At 42.7% G+C, this 23,289-nt stretch overlaps 1 protein-coding gene across 2 annotated transcripts in view; it reads right to left on the reverse strand.

Annotated features, from left to right (window-relative positions):
• Positions 1-1,364: 1,364 nt before the first annotated feature.
• KPNA1 (karyopherin subunit alpha 1) overlaps positions 1,365-23,289 on the reverse strand; it is a 72,456-nt gene continuing 50,531 nt past the window's right edge. For both annotated transcript variants that reach the window (XM_075001250.1, XM_075001239.1), the window contains exons 12-14: positions 11,047-11,174; positions 10,263-10,441; positions 1,365-3,555 (exon numbers count right to left, since the gene is read on the reverse strand). In XM_075001250.1, coding sequence (XP_074857351.1) covers positions 3,368-3,555; positions 10,263-10,441; positions 11,047-11,174 — 495 coding nt within the window. In that variant the 3' untranslated portion in view covers positions 1,365-3,367. The remainder of the gene's footprint in view (positions 3,556-10,262; positions 10,442-11,046; positions 11,175-23,289) is intronic.

Here is a 23,289-nt window from a genome sequence, read left to right on the forward strand (position 1 = left end):
AACAATGCTAATCCTGGAACTTTTCCTTCCAACAAGCCCGTTCCCAACTTTGTCCACATATTTATTCTGGAGCTACTATCACTGGACCTAAGCACGTTGATTACAGAATTACAGGCACAGTCTCCTGTTCCTCAGCTATCATATATGTCATCATGTGCCAACAATGCCCACACACCATGTATTCAGGACAGACTGCATTCTTTGACAAAGAATGAATGGACATAGAACAGACACCAAAAATGTCCAAATACACAAACCTGTCAGCCAGCACTTGGATGGAGTGGGCCATTCTGTTAAAGACCCGAAAGTTTGTGTTCAACTGAAAAGGGACTTTAACAACTGTCTACAGAGGGAATGCTCAGAACTAACATTCATATTCAAATTTGACACATTAACACATGGTTTGAAGAGGGACAGCAACTACCTGACCCATTATAAGGACTCTCTTACATATTTTGATGTTTTATCTAATTCTTAACTTCCCCATCCCACCCACCCTCCACCATCACGCTGCTCTTCTGATTTGCCAATCTGGATAACAATTTTTGGATCTCTGTGCTTTATATATTGAGTCTTTTCTGGTATGGCTATGATCTGAAGAAGTGGGACTGTCGCAGGAAAGCTCATCACCTAATACATTATTTTGTTAGTCTTTAAAGTGCTACTTGGCTGCTTTTTTGTTTTGATAGGTCTTAAAAAGAAGCAAGTTGGATGGTCCATGGCGAGGCCAGGAGATAGGATTCTGGCCGAAGCTTGTGGGTAGTTCAGAGTCCCCCATACGTTCTGTCCCTGCCAATCTTTGCTGCTGCTGTTCCTTCTCTGCTTGAATCAAGTGGGAGCTTCATTTTCTGCCAGGTTCCACAGCAGCCACAGGAAGAAAAGCAGATCCTGCCTCTAGCTCGGCTATGCATGAGACAAGCTGAGCTGCAGAGATGAGGATAGTTTCCAGATGTGTGACATTTGGTCGCTGTGTGTGCTTCCTTTTGTGAAGTGAGGCTTGAAAAAGAGAGGCTGTTAGAAGGTGAACAACAGTGGTAAGGCCAAAGAGTGAGGAAGGGCAGAAATAAGACCCATAGGCCAATAAGGTACTCAGATGAGGATCTCACATATGAGTTTGTACCCCCATTTGTAGATGGATAAAGAGAAGTACAAATGGTGAAGTAACTGCCCCATGGTTGCACACCCTACATGCTGGGAACTGGGAACAGAAACCAAGAGTCCTGACTCAGTCCCAGGCTCCCTGCATGAGACTATGCTGCTGCCAATTAAATATGGATTCCTTTCTGCTCTGAATTCACATACCCACCATCATAAGTAACAGAAACACTAGCCGGGTCCTCTACATAGAAAGGCAAGCCACTCAGTTTAAATGGACTTTGTTTTAATTCACTTATTTAGAGGAAACTGTCATTTCCTTAGGGAGGATATACAACAATGCACCACATTGTTTTCACTAGCAGGGGGAAAAAAACACACACACTGTGTGTGCGTGTGTGTGCGTATACATATAGAATAATACATCTATATATACACAATATATATACACACACACACTTTGTCTATATTTGTTTACAAAATATGTAGCATTTTCATACCATCCAAGAAAAGGTACATGATTTTAAACAAAGTCTATAGAGATGACATGTTATTGTTAATTTACACTTAAAATCTAGCACAAAAAATCCAAATGACAAACCAAGATTTTGCTACTAATCAGTGCTTCTAGAAAGAGAAACAGTTCAAGTTACTCTTCAAGAAAGAAAGTTATTATTTATCATATGATGTAAAGGCAACATTGAGGGTTTCTGTTTTGTTTTTAAATTAATCACCTAATTTAATCTCTAAAATTACAAATAATTGAAGTCAATTTACAGGTCAAGTCCAGTAAACTACATGTTCTTTGAGCACAAAGCAGCACTAGAAAACGTAACACAAGGTGAAGCCTGAATGGATTAGAAAGGGAGGCAACAGGTGGCTTTCTTCAATATCCACATAGGTCAGTTTCCATCCTAAAGCACATGCTCAAATGAAGACTGTATTTAAAGAAGGGATCTCAGGAAGATGATGCTTAGGCCTTTCAGCGGTTTGATAAGCACTTCTTTTAAATCTGTGTCCTGTGAGTAGCTGAAGCTCTGGCAGGGTCTTGTCACTGAATGAAGCTGAACAAAGATCTTGTAGACAGTTTTGCCAATAGGATTTATCGCAGACACATGACACTGCAGTAGGGGCAACTTTTGAAATGTTTACTCTGAGGAAAATGTGTATTGCCAAGGTCCCAGATGGCGTGAGATATGCGGGAGGGAGCAGGTAGCCCGGAGAATCAGTTACAGCCAGCAGCTGAATTTGCATCAAGATGCTTGTGGCCCAAGCAGCTGTGGAGCCAACACCAACCTCACTGTTAGCAGAGGGACCATTTACAGCTGCAAATGACAGCTGTCATGCACTTCCATTTATTCTGTGCTCATTCACCTGGGGTCATTAGAGTAGCGAGGGGACAACGGAAGGCTGGGATGGAGTATCACAGTATATTTGTTAACCAGGCCTTGATCAGGAGGGCTCTGTTCTGCAGGATGGGCCAGGATGGACATTAAACAGGAAGCTCTCTTTCATGAGGCTGAAAGTAGTCAGGAGAGCTATCGCTAGAGTCCTCCTCAGGCTGACAGTTTAGCACACTCCAGTTTTACGTCAAAAGGTGATTCACAGAACAGAAACCAGTTCAAGTTAAGCTGCATAGAAAAGTGTAAAAGTGTATGTGCATGTGTGAAAGGGGGAGCTGGGATATATCATCTGTGGCTAAACTAGTGAGGACCAGAGTCAGGAGCATGAAGTCAGGAAGGGTTTGACTTCACTACAGAGGCTATGCTGGGTTAGGGATGGGGGCAGAGCAGTAGTTTCTCCATTCTAGAAGCCAGGTAGGAAAGTTGCTTTCAGGGAGGTGATAAGACTGACTTATAAGTCCTTTTTGGGTGGTGAGAACAAGAAAGTCCAGATCTCCGAGTGGCATGTAGAGTCCAGTTTGGGAGTTCAGTTTTTTAACAGGATAGATTCAGTTGTGTTCAAGGTACCTAGTAACTGGAAAGGTTGTCCACTGGCGCCTGTAGGTGCAGGGGACAGTTTACTCCGATATCAGTGATGTGTTCCTTATGCCAATGGCCCAGGCTGGCACATAAAGCAAAATCTGAGTGTGTGTCAGGACTGAATGCAGCTCACAAAGGCATCCAAGGAGGCACCAGGGAAGCATATGGGAAGGGAACCCAGGTAGACGGGGACAGTAAGGGGTTAAAGACAACACTGAAATCACTCCACAGGTGACTTGAGGCTTTACATGAGGGCTGTCTGGGTCGAGAAGCAGATAGCATGGGGCACCTCAGAGCTGGAATCCTTCCATGGGAGCCTCACACTGCTGGAAGATGTACTGCTGCTGGCTGAGATCCACTTGTGGGGCAATACTGCTGTCCTCGTCCTCTGACCCAAAGTAGTGCTCGATCAGATCAAAGGCCTTCTGATAGATATCCTGGTTCTCATGGCTCTGCAAGAATTCAATCTTATCCAGGCCTATAGGAGAAAGAAGCAAACAAAGCATAGCTCAGTCCAGGGGCAGGCAGACAGGGTCTCTCCAGCCCACCCACTAGAGAAAAACTTCCCGACCTCCAGAATGACCTGGCTCTCCTCCGCTACCACCAAAACGACACTGTTCTGTTACATGTGTCATCTCCCAACGCACCACCAGATCAAAAGGTGAAGCTCTCGGGGTTTGAATTGCAAGGCCAAGAAACAGTCTCATGATTAGACTTGGTTAGGGACATGCTTGTCGCAGTAGTTTTCACAGTGCATCTGTGCACCAGACATGTATAATGCAGCTGAACTACTGCACACAGCATTTAAAACAAGTGATCTGAAAACAAACGTGTGAGAGTCTATTACCTTCTCATCTTCCTTCTTCCCCCTGCCCAGCAATTATTTCTGTTAACCAACCCCCAGATTAATGCTGTTCCCCCAACGTATTAGTTCTGCACCACCACTGGCACCTCTGCACTCCCTGCAGCTCCTGGGGTACCTCCCTTCCCTCTCCCAGGCATGGGAGGACTGCAGCAGGCGCCCTTCTCCCGCTTCAGGCCTGGAGAAGAACAGAGAGTTGTCCCATCACTCACAGGAGGGGAGAGGAGAGCAGAATGACTGGGCTTTTTCTGCTCTCTCTGTCTCTCCTGCAAGAGTGTTATTGGTGCCAGAGGAAAATTCTGGCTGCCTTTTGCACTAGGTCTGATTAGCTGCTCTTCCCAAAGGGCTGGGGCAGGTGGGGAAAGCAGTAAAGCAGAGGCACATTTCTCTGAGCAGTCTTAATGGGCATCTAGGCCTGCTGACCAGGGGGCTGGGGGAGAAGAGGCCAGTTGCCAAGGGGCCCTTTGAAGTGCCATGGCTCTGAGGGAAGGAGGGCTAACTGCCCTTGGCCATGCCCCTTCTGGGGGGTGAATGGAGCTGAGCCCCCCTCCCACCTTGTGGCCATTGGCACTGCTGTGTGCATCCCTCAGCTACCCAGCTTGTTTTTTTGAGAAATGTATTTCCTGGATCTGGGACCTGTTTTGATCTGGTGCATTTTAAACCCTGAAAACAAGATTTGCACACAGAGGCAAGACAAAAATTAGGTCTGGTAGCATTTTCAGAGGCGCCGTCTGCATCTTATAACACTGAGCAAGCAGAACAGCATACCAAACATCAAAGGCCTGGACCAGTGCCACATGGTTAGCACTGGATCACAAATCAGGCAGGCACAGCTTTGCAGGCAGGTCAGTTTGGATGAGATGTGATCCCCCCACGGCCATATTTTATGGACAGTTGAAAAAGAGAGCATGTACCCATGAAGGCCAATTAAACAATATAAGCACACTATCAAAGTTCACCAAACTGTTGCCCAAATCAATCCAAGCACATGAGAAACTGCTGCCAGATCAGGATGGTGGCAGAGCTATTGGTCTGCAGTCAAAGCCATGGAGAACAGCAGAACAGAAAAAGCCAGAGAAGCATGAGGATAGAAAGAAGGTTGTGGGAAAACTATGCAGCCATGTCTACCTGATCGGTGGATGCATGTGCGGAGCCTTCATTAGCTTACATTCATATAAATGACATACTGAAATAAACTGACTCTCATACATCAACTAGGCCAGGAGATGCCAACTTTGCCCAATCCTGGGCACTGTACATTAGAAGAGATGGGGACAAACAGGAGAGAGTCCACAGGAGAGCAACAAAATACAGGTTGAACCTCTCTAGTCCAGCACACTCTCATCCAGCAACATATGGTGGTCTGGCATGATTTTAATTAGCTGGATGGCCACCTATCATGGGTGTGCCCATGTTTCCCATGGTCCCGTAAAGTTTGAGAGCCAGGACCGATGGCTGTAAACAGCATTCTGTGCTGTTATTTAGTTCTAATTTACCCCTAACCATCTTCTAAGAGCCCATTAAACAGTGGAAGAGTTGGTAATGCTGCTAGACAATATTGATCTCTTGTGGTCCTGCAAATTCTCTCATTTGGCACTAGTCAGGTCCCATGGGTGCTGGACAAGAGAGATTCGACCTGTAATAAAAGATTTAGAAAACCGGGTTGGTGGGGAAAAGTTAAAAACTGGGCAGGTTTAGTTGATAAAAAGACTGAGTGGGGACCTGATAATAGCCTTCAAATATGCTGAGTGCTGTTATAAAGAGTATGGGGAGTCAGATATTCTTCATGCCCACTAAAGGTAAGAGAAGTAGCAATGTGGCTAATATGCAGAAAGGGAGATTGAGGTTAGATACTAGGAAAAACTTTGCAGCTATCGGGGGTGTATCTACACTAGGAACTAACTTCAAAGTCAACTTTGAAGTTTGGCACTACTTCCAAGTAGCCAGCAGAGTCTACACACATTTTCCCTTCCTTCCAAGTTAACTTCAAGGTAAGGAGCCCAGCTTGGAAGCCCTTACTCCATTCCTAGGAATGGAGTCATGCCCTACTTCAAAGTTTAACTTCAAAGTAGGGTGTGCATAGCTGCTCAACTTTGAAGTTGCTCAGTTCAAAGTTGTACTTCGAAGTAAACAACTTCAAAGTTACTTTTGTAATGTAGACACAGCCAGGGATAGTTAAGCTCTGGAACAGGCTTCCAAGGGAAGGTGTGGAACCCCCTTTATTGGAGGTTTTTAAGTATGGGTTAGATAATCTGTCAAGGATGGTCTAGGTCAGCGGTACTCACAGTTCTGAGATGTGGGAGCCACATTTGCACCACCATAAACCAAAAGAGCCACAAGACAACTATCTGCCTGTCCACCGCCCCATCAAAAACTCACATACAACAGTATTAAATATTTGACTATGACTATAACCAAACACTCTTAAAATTCCCTGATTTTCAATACAACCAAAACAAAATGTATTGAACTTAGTTATTGCATGCATTTAACTGCCTGGCTGCCCATTTGTCAGATGGCTGTTCCTTTAAGACACAAGCTTGGTGAAGTTAGGTTCTATGCTTGAGATGACAATTGGAAGGGACTCTTGTACGCTAGAGAGTAAGATGATTTTGTCTGTTGCTTTCACTCAAAGTGTGGAGAAGGCTGTTTCACAACTCCAGACCTGTTGGATGGAAGAAGTACTTAGCCCTGGCTGGCAAGAAAATGGTTTGCCCAGTAGAGCAACAAGGTCAGGGAATTTTTCTTCCAATGTACTGTCTGGAACTTGAGGCCCCAAAACTACCCATTAATGCCAGCACAAAGGCTTCCAGAAATAGTAACTGTTGGCTAGATCCCCACTCCCCAACACATGCTGACGACTACTGCAAGTCTGCCCATATTTTTTTTTAAATCGTCAAAAAAAGAATAGGCTAAAAAGAGACGACATGCTGGAAGTGGCACTGTTCCAGACAGAAAGAGGTGGCCCTTTTCCAGGAAGCAAAGTAATGCTTCGTGCATCTTCCAAGTTATCCCAGGTGCTCCACTCCATCCGGTCACTAGGATCAAAGCCTACTCCTCGCCACTATCAGACTCAGAGAAGGAACAGTGAGAGTTCTCCATCCCCTGTGGACAGCGCCTTTGCCCCTTTGGAGTGTTCCTTATACTTCCTTCCCCCCACACACTTTTTTTTTTTTGAGGGCTATTCCTTAACCTCTCTCTTAGCGAATATATGGGAGTCCAAAGGGGAAGGAGACTCAAAGGCAGACACTGTAGATTGAGCCAAGTCAGAGCACAATGCTGGATAGAAGATGGACTATGTCCTCATTCACCTGATGAAAAGGGCTTAGCAGAAGGAGCTCACTGAAGTGCATAAACGTTTGAAGTTTGATAGGGAGGTATCACTGTAGCACCCACTATCCCTATGAGCCTGAGGAAACAAAGAAAACTAGAAAACCTGGCACTGCCTGAATGAGGGCACATGGACACAGAGCATGTATGGAAGGACTCAGAAGCTGCAAGTGGGTATTAAAGGCCATTCCTTGCCCTTGTGCAAACTTAGGAGACAGTCACACCCCAGAATCTCCCTCCTTGGCTCAGGGGTGGGGAGAAAAATCAGCTGCAGCTAGGAGATGGCTTAATCTGTGCCAGGTGTCAGGATCCCCCAGCAGGAAAGAGAGCTGAAAAGACTAATCCGCAATGCATCTATGAAACTGTTACTGCACCACCAGGATCAAGTGATAGCCACACCCATCCACTGTACAAAACCCTGGATTCCGTTTTTCCTCTCCTTTCTTTCATCTGAGGAAGTGGGTTTTCCTCATGAAAGCTCATGACCTAATAAATGTGTTAGTCTCTAAGGTGCTACAGGACTGCTTGTTATAACAGGTTATGTATATTTTCCTCCTTTTGCTGTGTCCATTTTCCATCCAATTTAGCCACGGGGAGGAGGAGCGAGATTGCAGGAGGGAGGGCTAAGTGGACTGGCATGGGTCTCACCCTAAATAAAACAGGCAGACATCCTGGGTTGTATTAATAATTTAAGAGGCCCAGAAGTGGAAATATTGCCCATCCACATATAAATAAAAACAAACACAGCAGCAGAACTTATCAGGCTGTGATTCTTGTTCTGATGCCAGTTCTGCAGAGCCACCCCCATGGAGGACCCCTAAGCGTGGGCACATGATGCGCTGTAGGTACTCCAGCATCATGGATTCTTCAGTACTGGCCTCACATCCAATGTGACTTCTTGCCCTTTTTCTGGCAGTGGCTCTCCTCAGGTAGCGCCTGTAACAAGTCACCACCATCACTCAGTGTCACACACCACTGGGGCTCAGTGTCATTCCCAGTACATGATCACAGTCCCTGTAAGAGAGACGGGAAGATGGGGAAGTTCCCGGAGGTGCCATTAACATTTCTGACCTTCTGGTAGTCTGCCTCAGCCTTCTGATTCACCCTGCATTGATCTGCCATCCAGTCAGTCTCCAAGGGTGCCAGTCGTTTGTGTACTGTTTTACACGCACACTTATTTCTCATGCTCTTACTGAAGTCAAATGTCTTGCTTGCCTCATCTCAGAGGTTAAATAGAATCCAGCTGCATTCTTCTGGCTGGCTAGTCATGCATGTGATGTAGGACTTCATCCTGCTGCTGGTCCCAGGAAATACATATGAGTTCTGACTGTGTTTGTTGTTTCCAGGTGAGCAGTTGACATGGAAATGAAGGTTTAAACACTGAGCAGCTGTTTTTAAACCTGGAGTTTGTTTCCAGTTCCTGAGAAACAAGTTTGGAACTGAAGGGCTAGAAAGCACATCCCATGGGGTTTCAGGGACACTGTCCATACATGGGTCTAGTGAACTCAACTTGAGCTATGTCCCCTCTGTGAAATGCTAAAGCTCTGAATTGTGCCATAGTGGGATTCAGGCTCTGACCCCGCCCCGCAAGACAAGAGAGGTTATTGGTTCAAGCCACACTAATTTCTGCATCATGGGGAGGAGCGGGGCTTGGCCTTGAATCTCAGGCTGAGCGCAAGCTTAGTGTGCTTTGTAGACTTGCCCATAACTGGCCCAAACAGTAACAAACAAATTTCCATATACTGCTGTGATAGAATGTACCCAATGTCTATATCCAACACACTACTGTAATAATACTGAATAGATATGTTTCATAAGGTTATCATTTGAAAGCTAATCTGCTTATCGATATTGCCCTGATAAAATGTGAGGCAACCTGTATGTGCACTTACAAGATTTCTCTGTACAATGTTATTAACACATATTCTAAACTAAGGCTGGCAAAGAGATCTGTCTCAAACAAAAGACTGTTCTGCTTAATTTGCACTTCAGCAGTAAACAGTCATCAAGCAGAAAAGCAGTCAAACAGCTGGGAAAACCTGCGAGGAATAGCCTTACACATAGACACAGTCTTCTGAATCTTGGCTGAAAACATTTTCTAAGACGAGGAATGGCACTATAACAAGGAGGAATAACCACCCTAATGGACCCTCCCTTCTCTTTCAATTCATCACATAAGGAGGGACAAAGGAAGAAACAATTAAATGGAAGAAGGGGTCCTGCTCTACAAAGTTTGACCTGTAAGACTGCTGACAGAAACTCTGCTTTGATTTTCATAGTGAGGCACTACTTTTAGTTGCTTCACCTTTATTCTTGTAGCTACAGCCAATTTATGCCTCATTACTTACATTCACTTCAAATCTTTTTTGTCGTAAATAATGTACTTTGCTGTTTTAGCTGATCCAGCCTGTTTAAACTGAACTGTCTGATCAACTATTTGAAATAATAAACTGAAATTACCTTAAAGAGCTAACAAATCTAACATTCTTCTATTGCCTAGCTCACACAAGAAGGCTAAGCAGGATGTGACAGATTTCTGGAGAAAATCTAAGACAGAGTGAATTGAAGTCACCCAGCACTATACCCAATGTTGCAAAGAGTCAAGGTAGGGGCTAGCTGGCTGGCTGAAACTCACACACAAACACAGCTGAGAGTGATATACACCCTGCATGCTGTTTGCAATCAATCCAGCTTGGAAGCTACAGCAGCAGTGCCGTCCAAAAGGCACCCCAGGCAAGGGTGCCACAGCTACTCATTCGTATAGACTGTACCATGGCTCCAACTGCCTCCAAACTGTATGTGGGTAGAGGTAAGCCAGGAAAGGGAGCACACTGCTGGATGGACACCACTCTAGTCACAGTTCTTCTTCAGGGAATTACAATGAGTGATGATAATGAAGTACTCAAAAGCACAGCTCCCAAGTCGCTGAATACCCAAAGGGCTCCTGATCACTGCCATCTAACACCTGTTTTCTACAGAGATTTTGCTCTTACCGTATGCTTCTTCGATAAGAGCACAGTAGGGATTAATGCCAGTACCGCTACGCTTGGCTTCTTGCTCTCCAAGCCTCAGGATGTTCTCCAGCCCATTAAGTGCCACCTGCACAATCTTTGAGTCCATTACTGTAAGGAGGTCACACAGCGGTTTGATACATCCCAGTTCCACCAAGTACCTGAAAAAACCACCGTACACAAGCATGGTCATACACTTATATTAAAGTAACCTGGGTGATTTATGAGAACATATTAGCCAGTGTTTAGTGCAGAGGACTAAGAACCAAAATAGTGAGGTAAGACACTAACACACTTGGGTAAAATTTGTCTACGTGGGCCTCCACCAGTTCAGTTTTAAAAATGTAAAAACTGAGACTGCATTTGAAGAGGGTTTCTTCATGTACATAAACCAGTAAAAACAATTTACTAGGACTGCCTAACTTGGGAAATGGGCCTTGGAATAATTCACCTGCTGTTGGTCTCTGTGAAATGAGAGCTTTTCCTGATACAAACACAAGCCTCACAAATGGTTTAATCATGGGCACTCTCAGCCAAGGCCAAGGCTTGAATGCACTATTCATAACTGAACTCAGCTCTAGAAATGGCCTCAGACCACTCAAGAGGAGCAAGATACACCAGAAAGAGACAACATAGCAAAACCGGGCACTTCGATAGCCTGCTCTCAAGAAAGAGGTTTTCTGCTCCAGGGCTCTTAGACTGGTACCATTCATGTAAAAGCATTACATTCATTCAAACTTTTAGAACAGTTATCACTGCTTCTTACTTGATCTGTTCAGCAGAACCTCCAGATGTTGCATTTGTTATTGCCCAAGCAGCTTCTTTCCTTGTCCGAAATTCAGCTGTTTGCAAAATATTTATGAGGGCTGGGAAAATGTGGGCATCTATGACAGTCTGCAAAAGGAAATGAGCAAATTCAGAGCATCAACTACAAACAGAAATACAGCTTTCTTGCTTACAGCTTCTTCCAAACCTCAGTAGAATGTAGTAAACAAAATAAGATGCTTCCTTAGGTGTTAATCAGCAATATTCAGCTTTATTCATAAGCCCCCTTTACCATTCCAGCTGACGTTCACTCTACCAGTTTTCAAAACTAATAACTGAAATAACTATGGTCCCTTCTCTTTTACTGAATAAGGCCTTATTGGCAATGGGAGGCTGTCTTTTACATTATTGCTGCATGTGGCAAGCCATTTAATTCTCAAGTCATTATACCAAAAAGTACAGGAGAAAGTCTGATAAATCTTTGAGTTGCACAAAACTGCTGTAAAGTGAGACAACAGAGCATAGAGAAAATATATCAAGGTGAACCACCTGTAAAAAAGTAGTGTATGGAGAATCTCATTGTGGAAAAGCAAAACAACAGTTATCCCTTATGATGGTTAACTGTTTAATACAAACTAATAATGGTTAGCCACATATTTTGTAAGTGACTTAAAGTTCAGATAATTTTCCCTGGGAAATAGCCTTTTGCATTAACTGACAAATTAAACCTCCTAGAACCTGCCATAGCTTCAAGCATTACAACAAGTCTTTGATATACTCATGTATACATTTTTAAGTAAGAGGAGCTGCTTAGGATTCCTTTGAAAAATTGCCAGCCAAAAATGTAAGTTAGCATGGAATTCAGAAAGGCAAATTATTTTAGACAAACCCAACTCCTCTTCAGAGATCTGTGTACAGGGGTCCAACAAATTTAATATTTCATTAAAAATAGCTATTGTCAAGCGCACTTGATGTATGATATTCCGTGAATGAAGCAGTTTGTTCAATATTTATTTTTATCTGGTTCCAGAACATCAGAGAGACAAGGTGTATGAGGAAATATGTTTTATTGGACCAACTTCTGTTGGTGAAAGAGACAAATTTTCAAGCTTCCCGAGCGCTTCCTCAGACCTATTTATTTATACTGTTTGAATAGCAAGGGGCAACTCTCACTTATTTTTTTTCAATCAGTCTTCTCCTGAAGTTAAATGAGTCAAGGGTCCTATGGGACACCATTTCATTTACCATACAAGTTTCATTTACAAATCATTATTGAATGAGGTGATCATTGGTCCTAGAGTAAAAACAGTGAGTGACCACGTAAAAGCAACCATAATATATATCCAAAAAAAGGAGCAGAATTGTTATATAGAACACCTCAACTCTAGGATTTTCCAACAGGAGGATGCTTTGCATTGGGGAGACATGACAGCGGTTTTCAGGTATCTAAAAGGGTGCCATAAGGAGGAGGGAGAAAACTTGTTCTTCTTGGCCTCAGAGGATAGAACAAGAGGCAATGGGCCTAAACTGCAGCAAGGGAGGTTTAGGTTGGACATTAGGAAAAAGTTCCTAACTGTCAGGGTGGTCAAACAGTGGAATAAATTGCCAAGGGAAGTTGTGGAATCTCCATCACTGGAGACATTTAAGAACAGGTTAGATAAATGTCTATCAGGGATGGTTTAGACAGTACTTGGGCCTGCCACTGGGGCAGGGGGCTGGACTCGATGGCCTCTCGAGGTCCCTTCCAGTCCTAGTGTTTATGATTTTTAAAGGTATTTTTCATAGAATTGTCTAGGAATCCCACACGGCATGACCCAATCACTGGGGCAGGAGCCGTTGGTGCACTCCACACACATGTTCAGAGACTATTTCTATCTAGCCCCTACAAACTAAATATGGAATTCCACATAACTTTTTAAAAAAAAAAACACAAATCCACTCAAATCCAATGGATTGATGCGGAATAGAAAACCAGCCTTAACTCAGACCTTTCTGTCTGGAATCCTTCTTGTCAGAAAGTCTTCCCAGTGGGCGTAAGCCCCATCTCTACAGCAGCTAGAGGCCCGCCAAATCTTTGGCTCTGATTTTGAGTGGTTCTTTAAAGCATGAGAACACACACTTCCCTTTAAAAATTACTTAACAAGTAAGCCATGATCAGAAGAACTCTAGATGTAATGCAGCCGTACAAGAGAGGCTGACAAAAGATTCCAGAAAGAAAATTCAGACAGACCAGTATTTTTCATTCTCAGTCCCTGGCACTAGAAAGTCAACTTTCACAGTTGATAGCAGAAGCCAGTGACAGTACCCATTGGGATGTGGGGAGGGTTCAACTTAACCACGCAGAAATACTAGGTTGCTAGGACATCACCCTCCATAACATCCTTCTAACAAGCTCTCATCGGTAAAGGAGAGAATGTCAGCTCCAGCATTTTGAGGGAACGGGGATGGCAGACTACACAGTGGTCCTGCAGATTTCATTTTAAGAGCTCTATGCCCATGATGCCACACTCTTCTCAGGAAGTGAATGGCCATTCTTGAAAATGTTTTGTATCAATATCGATGCAAAAATGGTTTGTGGTAATATAGTTTTATACATCATAAATTTGCTGTCATTGAATTTTATGATATGTTCAATTATGTTAATTGAAATTATGGTTAAACCATGGCAGCTCATGTGCCTGTTTTCATTTGGTTTCTTCTGTGATAGGAAACAAAGGATTCCTTTAATTTATTTACACCTTTTATGTCACTGAGGGTTTATCTACACTTCAATCTTGCCTGAGACCACAAAATTGTAATTTAAGGCATCTCTGTGGTTTCACTGTCTTTTTAATGCAGTAGTTCAATCAGTGCTATTATGTCTACAGGGGCTGACAATTACAGTAAACTCTTTCATATCCAGCATAGTACCTTCTAGAACGCTCAAGTAACTGGCATTTTAACCATATACTAAATAAATAAATACAGTATAAGTTTACAGTGTACAATAAAGCACTCTGCATACATTTGTGCTTGTTTTTTAGTATCTAATCTTGTTTTACTTTAGTGTTATGCATTGCTAGGTATACCTCTCTATTATCCAGAATATTTGAATATCCATCAATCTCCCCATCCTGGGACTGCTGGATATGAAAAAGTTTACTGTACAGCAAATGTGAATTGTAGACATACCCAGACTTATCTTGAGCTGCAGGCATATAATTAAGGCTTTGGAAGTATCACAGATGAAAGCTATCTCAAAATAAAATCTGTATTTGTAACCTCTGAATCCATTTACACACACCCTGGAATTATGTGCTTCTAACATATTATATTAAAAAACCCACATAAATAACTAATTTGTACCTGGAACAAAATATTTTATAAGAGTCTTTAATTGCCAACTTTAAAGGCAATTACTAAAAAAGAGCAAGGTGTACATATAAGAGCAAGCGGATAAAAAACGTGTTAAAAACAGGACAAGTTTTCCTTGTTTAACGACTTTGTTTGCCAAGCTTACATATTTCAAGAAAATATCCTAAAAGATAATGTTTTAGAAAAAGATCCACATATGAAAATAAAGCAAAGTTTCTTCATTTTAAGGTATCCCAAAAAGGAGTTGTGTGTTGGATGCATTACCAAAACCATAAAATATACACTAAGGGCCTCTTTTGCTTCCCAAACACTCCATCCCCTTTTTCTGTCCTCCGCAAAGGGAAAAACTTTAGTTTTGCTTAAAAGAATGTCTCACTAATAAATGTTCCTAGAAATCCTTATTAAAATTAACTTTTTATAAACAAAAGAATGAAACTGACTTTCTAAAAAGAGGTGTGCACAATTCTGTGATAACCATGCATAAACAGGACAGAATTCGGTGTAGTGCCTGTTTGGTACTAGGGTTGGGGAGGAGGAAAAATCTGTGTTTGATGTCAAAACAAATGGAACTTACTGCTTCAGAAATCTTTCCCAATTGGGAGACAGATGTAAAAGACAATCTCTGCAGCAAGGAAACTGTTAGCAGTCCAGTGTTGCCAACTATATATAACTGATATTGTTGAATTCAGCACATAAGCAGCATGTAACTACAGAGCATTTTATACACTTTTGCAAAAAATGGAGAATATACGCACAAAGCCAGACTCATCACATATGAGGAAATATCTGCCATAGTGCAAATGCTCTGCCATCACCCAGAAATACAGAAAGGGAGAGACTGAACGAATGAGACAGAATCTTAGCTTTTCTTGAACTGGTAAAGAAGAGAATAGGAATGCATAGCTCAGCTCTTCTAATTGCTCTATCTGTCCAGGTACTTCAATACCCACCTGTCAGGAACTACAGGTTCTGAACCATGGTCAACCCCTTTTGGGCAGTAAATTCCAACATGTCACACAAGTGACCCGCTAATTTTTATCAGGATGGGAGATGAATTCCAACAGAGAACCCTAGTCCTGGAATCCATCTGGCAGGTGGTGGTGGTGTCCTTACTGGTTCACAGCTTCTATATAAACCCAGCACAGGAACATAAAGTTGTCCATACGACTGGGATCTCCCTGATTCAAACTGCTTCCTCTGTGGTTCCTGTGTCTACTGCATGCAGTTGATCTGGCCATCTGACCCTGCCTTTTTTCCTGGTTTGCCCTGTCTGGTCTTGGACTCTGATCTCCTGGCAACCTAACCTTCCCTTGCAGGACCTGGACACCTTTTCTATCTGTACTAGTAAAAGGCCAGGAGGAATGTGTAGCTCACAAAATCCTGGACTACAAACATAAATGAGGCAGCTCTTGTACCTTGTTGACTTGGAGTCATAGAGTCCTGAGGAGCACAACTGCAGAGAATGTACACACCCTCATGCTTGTACAAACATCCTGAAAACCTGGCCCCAAATCAGCCAGAGAATGCCGTTTGGGGAAGGGGTGATGCCAGGGACTCTCTGCCACTAGTAAGCTCCAACCTGCCATGCAATGACCTGCTACAAAAAACACAAAAGTTGCTCTCACAGCTCACTTCTCCATGCTTCAGACTGGCTCCCTTGTGATACTTACTCCTACTGACTGCTGCTGATCTCCTGGTAAGCTGACCTTGCCTGCCTCCCGACCTTGGTTTTCCCTGACATGTCTTAGCCACTAACCTCCTAACAAAGGATCCAGCCTGGCTCCAGCTCTGACCAGTAGATCTCACTACTCGCATCCCAGTTATGACCATCTGTTATTCAGTAAGCCCATAAACCCCATTCCGTTTTAAAAAGTAAATTACTAGAGAACCTATGCAAGATCACTGCACATGGTCAGGAATAGAACTGAGGCCCGTAAATAAAACAAACGTCATCACTGCACTGTACTGCTTTCAGACTGAATAAACCAGTTTTAGTTCTCTCATCGCAAACCACATCTAATCACTCAGGGGCAGAGATAGATTCCAGGTTTCCTGTTCATCAGTATTCTACCACTACCAGAAAAAGCTGCGTAACCTACTGAGGAAGAATATCTCAAATGCTCTAGCAGCTGCCTACAAAGGAATTAACAATACAAGCTACTGGTGTAGTTCATGCAGCAAGAGTCTATGCTAGGGAACTGAAAGTAAAGGGATTCCAACCCTGGTACTCACTTATGTGGGGCATGTTATGGTTGCATGTGAATCACACAGTGAGAAGACCTCACACAGGTTTTGTATTTAACTGTGACTAGTGATGACTCATTCCTTTGCTGCTCACATTTGTGATTTCATATTAAGTATGAGCGAGGGCTGGCAAATGTGAGTGTTTTGCACTGGGAGATGTGTGCTGAGTTGTAGCTGGTGGTGGCAGTTAGAATCGTGTTTGGAAATTTATAGTGAATTGCATGGTCGAACTTTATAAGGGATATGAGGCTCACATGTCTGGGGATATTGTATCTGCTTGTTGTGTGGATGGCTGTGCTGATGTGTTTCCCTGGGAAGAGCAAGAGGGTTCTATGGTGATTGTTTTGTGTTGATTTGTGTGGGTGACCAATATAGCTGTGGCAGTTGGGTTAAGCAACCCCGCATCTGGGCAGATTTTTATCATGGCACAGATACACACAGATTTTTGGCATGATGCAGATACATATTTACTGTAAGTGTTCCCTGCACAAGTGTAATTTGTAATGTCAAAATGGCTGACAATGTAAAATTGGGATGGAAATAGAGGTCAAAACCCAATGATGATTCAGCCTAGTGATATTCTGAACAGAGGGAACCCTCAAACATTCTTGAACCTGTTTCTTTGCCTGACACTGATTCTAAAAGTGTGACAGTCTTCAGTATGACTTAGACTGACATTCCTGACATTCTTCTTATATGGATTATCTATAAACTATGATCCAAGAATTCCCCAGAAACATGCTTTTCACATTTCAGTTACCCATTTTGCTTGTGTAATCCACAGGTCAATGTGTATGTTGTGTTGCTCCCTCTGTTGGCCTCCCCAGTGCCCAATTAAGAAAATGAGAGTCTATTTTTGGGTGGAGTCTTGTTCTTTAGCACAACCCAAAACCTCATGATTTAAAATTCTGGCAGTCCTTGGTTCCATTCCCCAGGTCGAACAAGATGGCACCTGACACTTACATATGTCATCCACTGAAGGTTAACTGATATGCTTTCCTGGTGGCAGGGATGGAGCACCTAGAAGAAGGGGGAACTGAATAGGCAGACCTGCTGGTGGAATGCAGGTACTCTGCTGCTGCAGCCACACCTAGCTGTATCCAGTTTGCAGAAGTCCAATGAGGAGTGATAGTGCATTTCAAGTGTGTGTGATGACAGACTGACAGGTCATGTCATCACTGCTAACCATGGAGAGTTGCTCTTGATATACTTACTTTCAGTAATTTTTAAATGGGAATAAAGGTTTATAGAAACAACATTTATCGAGGCCTGTTATAGCCTCTCATACCCTTCAGAAGGGTCGACAGTCAGGATTGGCTTCAGCAGCGCAGTTTCTCCTTCTGATTCCCAGGCAGGTGCAGCTCCCCTTCTCCCTGACTCTGGGGAGCTATCCACTGAAGTACACCTAAAGCTGCATAAAAATTAAGAAATTAACAAACAAAAACTATGCTTAATGACAGGCAAGGTTGCATCTGAACACACCCCATCCACTGGAAACTTCAAAGTATGGAAATAAAAAAGGGAAAGATTCTTGCGTTTCTTTCCATCTTCATACTGCCTACAACACAGTCGACAACATATCAAACACTCCAAAAGGCAGTCCAATTCGACAGAAGACTTAACGGTGACCTCATATGCTGTTATATCATTTATACATGTGACTGTCAGATTTCACGCATTTTGTAAGTAATTTAACTCTGCTGAAGTCACTGTTAAGGTTGTTTGACAAGAGTGTTTGTTGGATGAAACTGGGATAGGTTTTGTTTGTTTTTTCGCAGTTGGGACGTGAAAGCCTTTGGAGTGTGTTAATGACAGTGTTGTAGGCAACATGAAAGTGGATACGAATGCAGGAGTCTTTCTTCTTAACGTCACATTTTCATGTTTTAAAGAATTTGGGTGGATGGGATGTGTCCTGATGTCATCTTAACTGTCACTAAATGTAGTTTTTGTTAGTTAATTAATAAGGTTGAGGTAAAGCTAACGTACTTTGAACTTGTAAGTTGGCACTCTCTAGACCAGCAACATCCATGGTCCAGCATCATTTCAGTTAGCTGTATGTCCACTTTATCATGGATGTGGCCAAGAGTCCCAGTCCCATACAATCTGTTTAATAGCCACCAGTCCTGGCTCTCAGTGTTCTGTGCTGTTGTTTAGCTATAATTTACCCCAAATGTCTTCTAAGAGCCCAGTAAGCAGTAGAAGCGTTGGTAATGCTGCTAGACAATACCAACCTCCTGTGGTTTGGCAAATTCTCTGGTTCAGCACTGGTCAGGGTCCCAACTGTGCCAAACTGGAGAGGTTCAACCTATATACTGAATTCTCTACTCAGTGTACAACAGCAGAGAAGATTCCTAGTATTTTTTTTTTTTTTTTGCCTTGAGAGTGATTGCTCCCAGAGTGCTAGCAAAAGTTTTAGGAATCCTTCTATTAATGTTTCTAAGGCCTGGTCCAGACTGACAATATTAGCCACTAGTTAAATCACGTATACATTTGTACCAGTACAGCTCAATCTGATATGCTGGTAACCAAGGACTCCAGCACAACAAACATGCATTAAAATGCTCAACTTTCTGCAAAATTTGAATTTTTAGCCTAAACATTCCTAGGCCTGGTTTCTGCCTGCTGATTTTTTTTTTTGCAAGGTACGTTCAAAAGTCAAAACCCATTAAGAACAAAGAAAATAAATAGGAACTTTTTTTTTTTTATAATCTTTTCTTTAAAGATCAGGTCAGCCGTATTTGCCTGAAACTCCCATTTCTGTAAGAAGGTATTCTTGCTGGGAAATAGTTACAAGAGTTTTGCTAAAGGGTGTAGTTGGCTGGTTATTGTAACTGGGTTATCAAGACTGGAGTAACTCTAGGAGGGACCCATTTTGTAGGCTAAGTAGCCATGTGGAAGGAAGCATTTGAGCAGGTAAACTTGGGGGGTGAGCTGGGGGAGGTCTGGACTGGATTCTATTTTTCACTAACAAGAAGTCCTATGGCACCTTACAGACTAACAGATATTTTGGAGCATAAACTCTTGTGGGCAAAGACCCACTTCGTCAGATGCAGGAGTGGGGTTCCAGAGCGTCTACATTTATAGGCTCACAAAAAGGTGTTTCACTAAGTTTCTTTTGTGAATAAAACCAAATCTCTGGAAGGGGAAAAAAACTAACTCAGTTATAAGGACTGTTTAAATCAAGGTGGAAGGGAGACAATTCTGCCTTATTTCTGAATTTTCATTTTGGGATTCTAAGTCAGATACCCTGCAGAGTGGGCTATTTCCTGTCTCCATGGTAACCAGAGACAGACAAGATCTTTGCTTTCAGACTGGCCTGTAGCTGCTCTCCAGGAGGATCTCTCCAGAACGACAGCCTCCAACATTAGAAAAAAACACAATGAAAATGCTACTCAACTTAAACCATTGGCAGCAAAGCTTTGACATGCAATTTAGGGATTTGGTAAAAAGGCAAACAAAAAGAAAACCCACACTTGTCCTTTTCAAATAGAACAAGTGTGCAATAGCCCAAAAAACCTGAACCCAATCAACCAACCAAAAACCCTACTCGTTCTGGACATGTGGCAGCCCCTGAGGAAGGTTCAGACTGACAGAAGGTCGTAGAACAGAGAGTCAAAAGTAAGACAGAATTTTTCCTCTCTCAATCTCCTCCATATAAGACATGCTTCACAGTGGGATGTAAAAAGCAGTAAAAGTAACCTCTATGGAAGGACAGAGGATTCGATTTATACCTGTAATACTGAGAAAGAACTTAATGGTTATATGGGCTCCCTGCGCCCTAACACCGTTCTATTAAATAATGCATCACCACGGATGATAATGTTGACGTTATTGTATCTGAGGAAGTGTGGATATGGAAGCCCCGAAGTAGTCCTCCTAATAAGATGTGTGTGATTACCCCACACCACCCCTTCACTCCAATATTGCTGCTTTTTGCAGAATGCATAGTGATGAGAGGATCTCTACCTGAGACTTTGAATACCACACCTATACAGTCCTTTGCAGGTTCTCTTCACATCTATGCTTTGCTACTTCCTTAAGATGTTTGAATTCAAACAAATGGGCAGCACTATACTTTTTATCATGTGAGGAAGATTGTGGTGCCTTAGGAATGGAGTTAGGTCAAAAAAACTACCATGTTCAACAGAATGTGAAACTGAGGATTCACTGAGAGCATGCCAACTCTGAGACAAAGATGTCAACTAGGCATTTGTTTTCAGAGAGAAGGGGAAGAGACCTGCCAGCTGTGAAGCTGAAAGGTGGATATTAGAATACAGATCAATATCGTGACAAGAATCAGCATATTGTCTGAGGACTGATATGAGAAACAAACCTCAGCAAGATTCTTGTGGGTGTCTTACAAAGTCAGTGTGCCCACTGTCAATGACTTGTATTTTCAAAAAACATACTGAGCACCATGCTCAAATCATTATGTTAAAACCACGTCATTTTTCCTGATGTTCATTTCCTGAACAAACTAAACTCAAGTGATACATAGACTTTTTTTCAATTAAAGTTCCTCAGAGATGCTAGGCAGGTATTCCTCACCTTCTTAAACTAAGTGATTGTGGCTCCTTACTCTCAACTCCTCTGATGATGAGCTGGAGAATGCTGGATATTTGTTTAGGCTATGTCCCTGAGTTTTTTGGTTGTGTGTTGAGAGTTTGAGGAGGTTCCAGTTACACCTAGATCAGGCTGAACACTTCTGAGACAGGTGGTCACAGCCTTTGTTTTTGTATGTTTACCTCACATCTCACATTTACACTTCTTCTGGTTTTCCAATTTGACCTGAACGCAAACAGCAATAAGTTTCCAGCCTTCTCTGGGAGCCATTTAAAGGCTAGATCTAGCATGCAGTCCCTTATGTCTTGCAGAGCCAGCTGAATCTGTCCTTTCTTCTTGATGTAAAGCCCTGTGCAATCGACAATGAGCTTTTGCCCAGGACATGAACAAGGCAGTGCTGAAGGTTTCTGACTTTTCTTTTCTTTTTTTAAAAACAGTGACACACACACACACCACTATCCTGAAGAATCATCTGGAATCGGAGACATGAAGTTGATGGTCCATATCATGAGACAGGATATACTCGGCCTGGAGTACGTGTCTAATCTGGGCTGTAACTGGCCTGACCACTTTTATTCACTCAAAGCCATGTCACTAAAAATCCTCAGAAATGGCTGCTGAACTCAGAGTAAATGAGAAGGTTGTCCAGACAAGGGTAAATATGTATCCATTTCACTTTAAGGTAGGAACAAAGAGGCAGTCTGGGAGAAGGGAACTTCCATGGAGCATGCTAAACTCTCTCAGTATGGACCTCATTCATATGCCACCTAGCATCTTGTTTCCTCACCACCTGCTGTCTGACCGAGGAAAAGTTGTACCCATTTATTCTGTTGTGTAGACACACTCTGGTCTGTCCCATGTATGCGGCAGACAAAAGTGACTGTCTCTAGGCAACAGAATAAATTGACACGCCTCAGATACCAAGAATGGTAACATACAAAAACCAGTGCAAGAACATTTTAACCTCCCTGGACATTCAGACTGGAAAGTTGCCATCCTCAAGCAAAAAACTTCAAAAACAGGATGCAGTGTGAAACAGCTGGGCCTACCCTAAATTGCTCCTCATAGGGGATGGGGAGAGAAAATATGCTGACCTTGGGAAACTCCAAACAAAACAAGTTTCTGGGGTTGGACTAACAGGACGACCTCTAAAACCTGCCTTCTCTGTTATTCCCAGCAAAAAATCATCTGCCTAAACAGGCCTGCTTGCTTCTCCCCTCAGAGATGTCCATGGGGTAAGTTCCAACAGTTATAAATTATCACCCAGCAGTTCCTATGCAAGCTTAGTTTATTGTTCAAATTAAATCCATTACAGAGAAAATATTAAAATAATAAAAACCTACATGCATAATAAGAATCACCACCCCAATTTGTTTCCAAAATAGGCTCACTCAGATGAGTCTTTCAGAACCCCGAACCCTTTTGTGGTCAGCAAGTACAGAACAGACTCAGCTCACAACTCACAAGCCCAAGATAAGTTTAGTCTGTCCTTTATCCAGGCCAGGGGGTCTCTGATCTGGAGACCCCAGGAGCAGGTAATCAGTATACAGTGGGTTGCTCCTCAGGGTTTAGTGTCAAAAGGCCTCACCAAGTACCTCTTCGGAAACACACTTCACACGTTGCTCCAAACAGTCCTCTAAAGTGTCTAATATTTATATTAGTCACATCCTTAAAAAATTACATACAAGCCTACAACAGCACAAACAATTGTATTTTAAATGCAGTGGACCCCAGAGATATGAAACCTAATTCAATATGGTGTAAAAGTTTATTCAGGATACTGCATGAAATTGCCATCTGTCACAGGCAGTTTTAAGACAAAACCACAAAACCAATGAGGCAATTTAAAGGTATGTAAAATATTTTTCAAATCCTGTGAAAACAATGCCACAAAGCAAGACCTGTGGTCTGTCACATGGGCAGATTGGAGCAGACAATTCTGGGGAGTTATTTCTAAGGGACAGTCCTAACCCTGCACTCAAAGCCCCAAAACCACCGGCACAGACACAATTATACTGACAGAACAGTGCATCTGTCACCATAGCTGTTGTTGTTTGAGGCAATAGTACTATCGTGCCAGTGG

Source organism: Carettochelys insculpta, chromosome 1 (assembly GCF_033958435.1).
Source record: "Carettochelys insculpta isolate YL-2023 chromosome 1, ASM3395843v1, whole genome shotgun sequence".
NCBI lineage: Eukaryota > Metazoa > Chordata > Testudines > Carettochelyidae > Carettochelys > Carettochelys insculpta.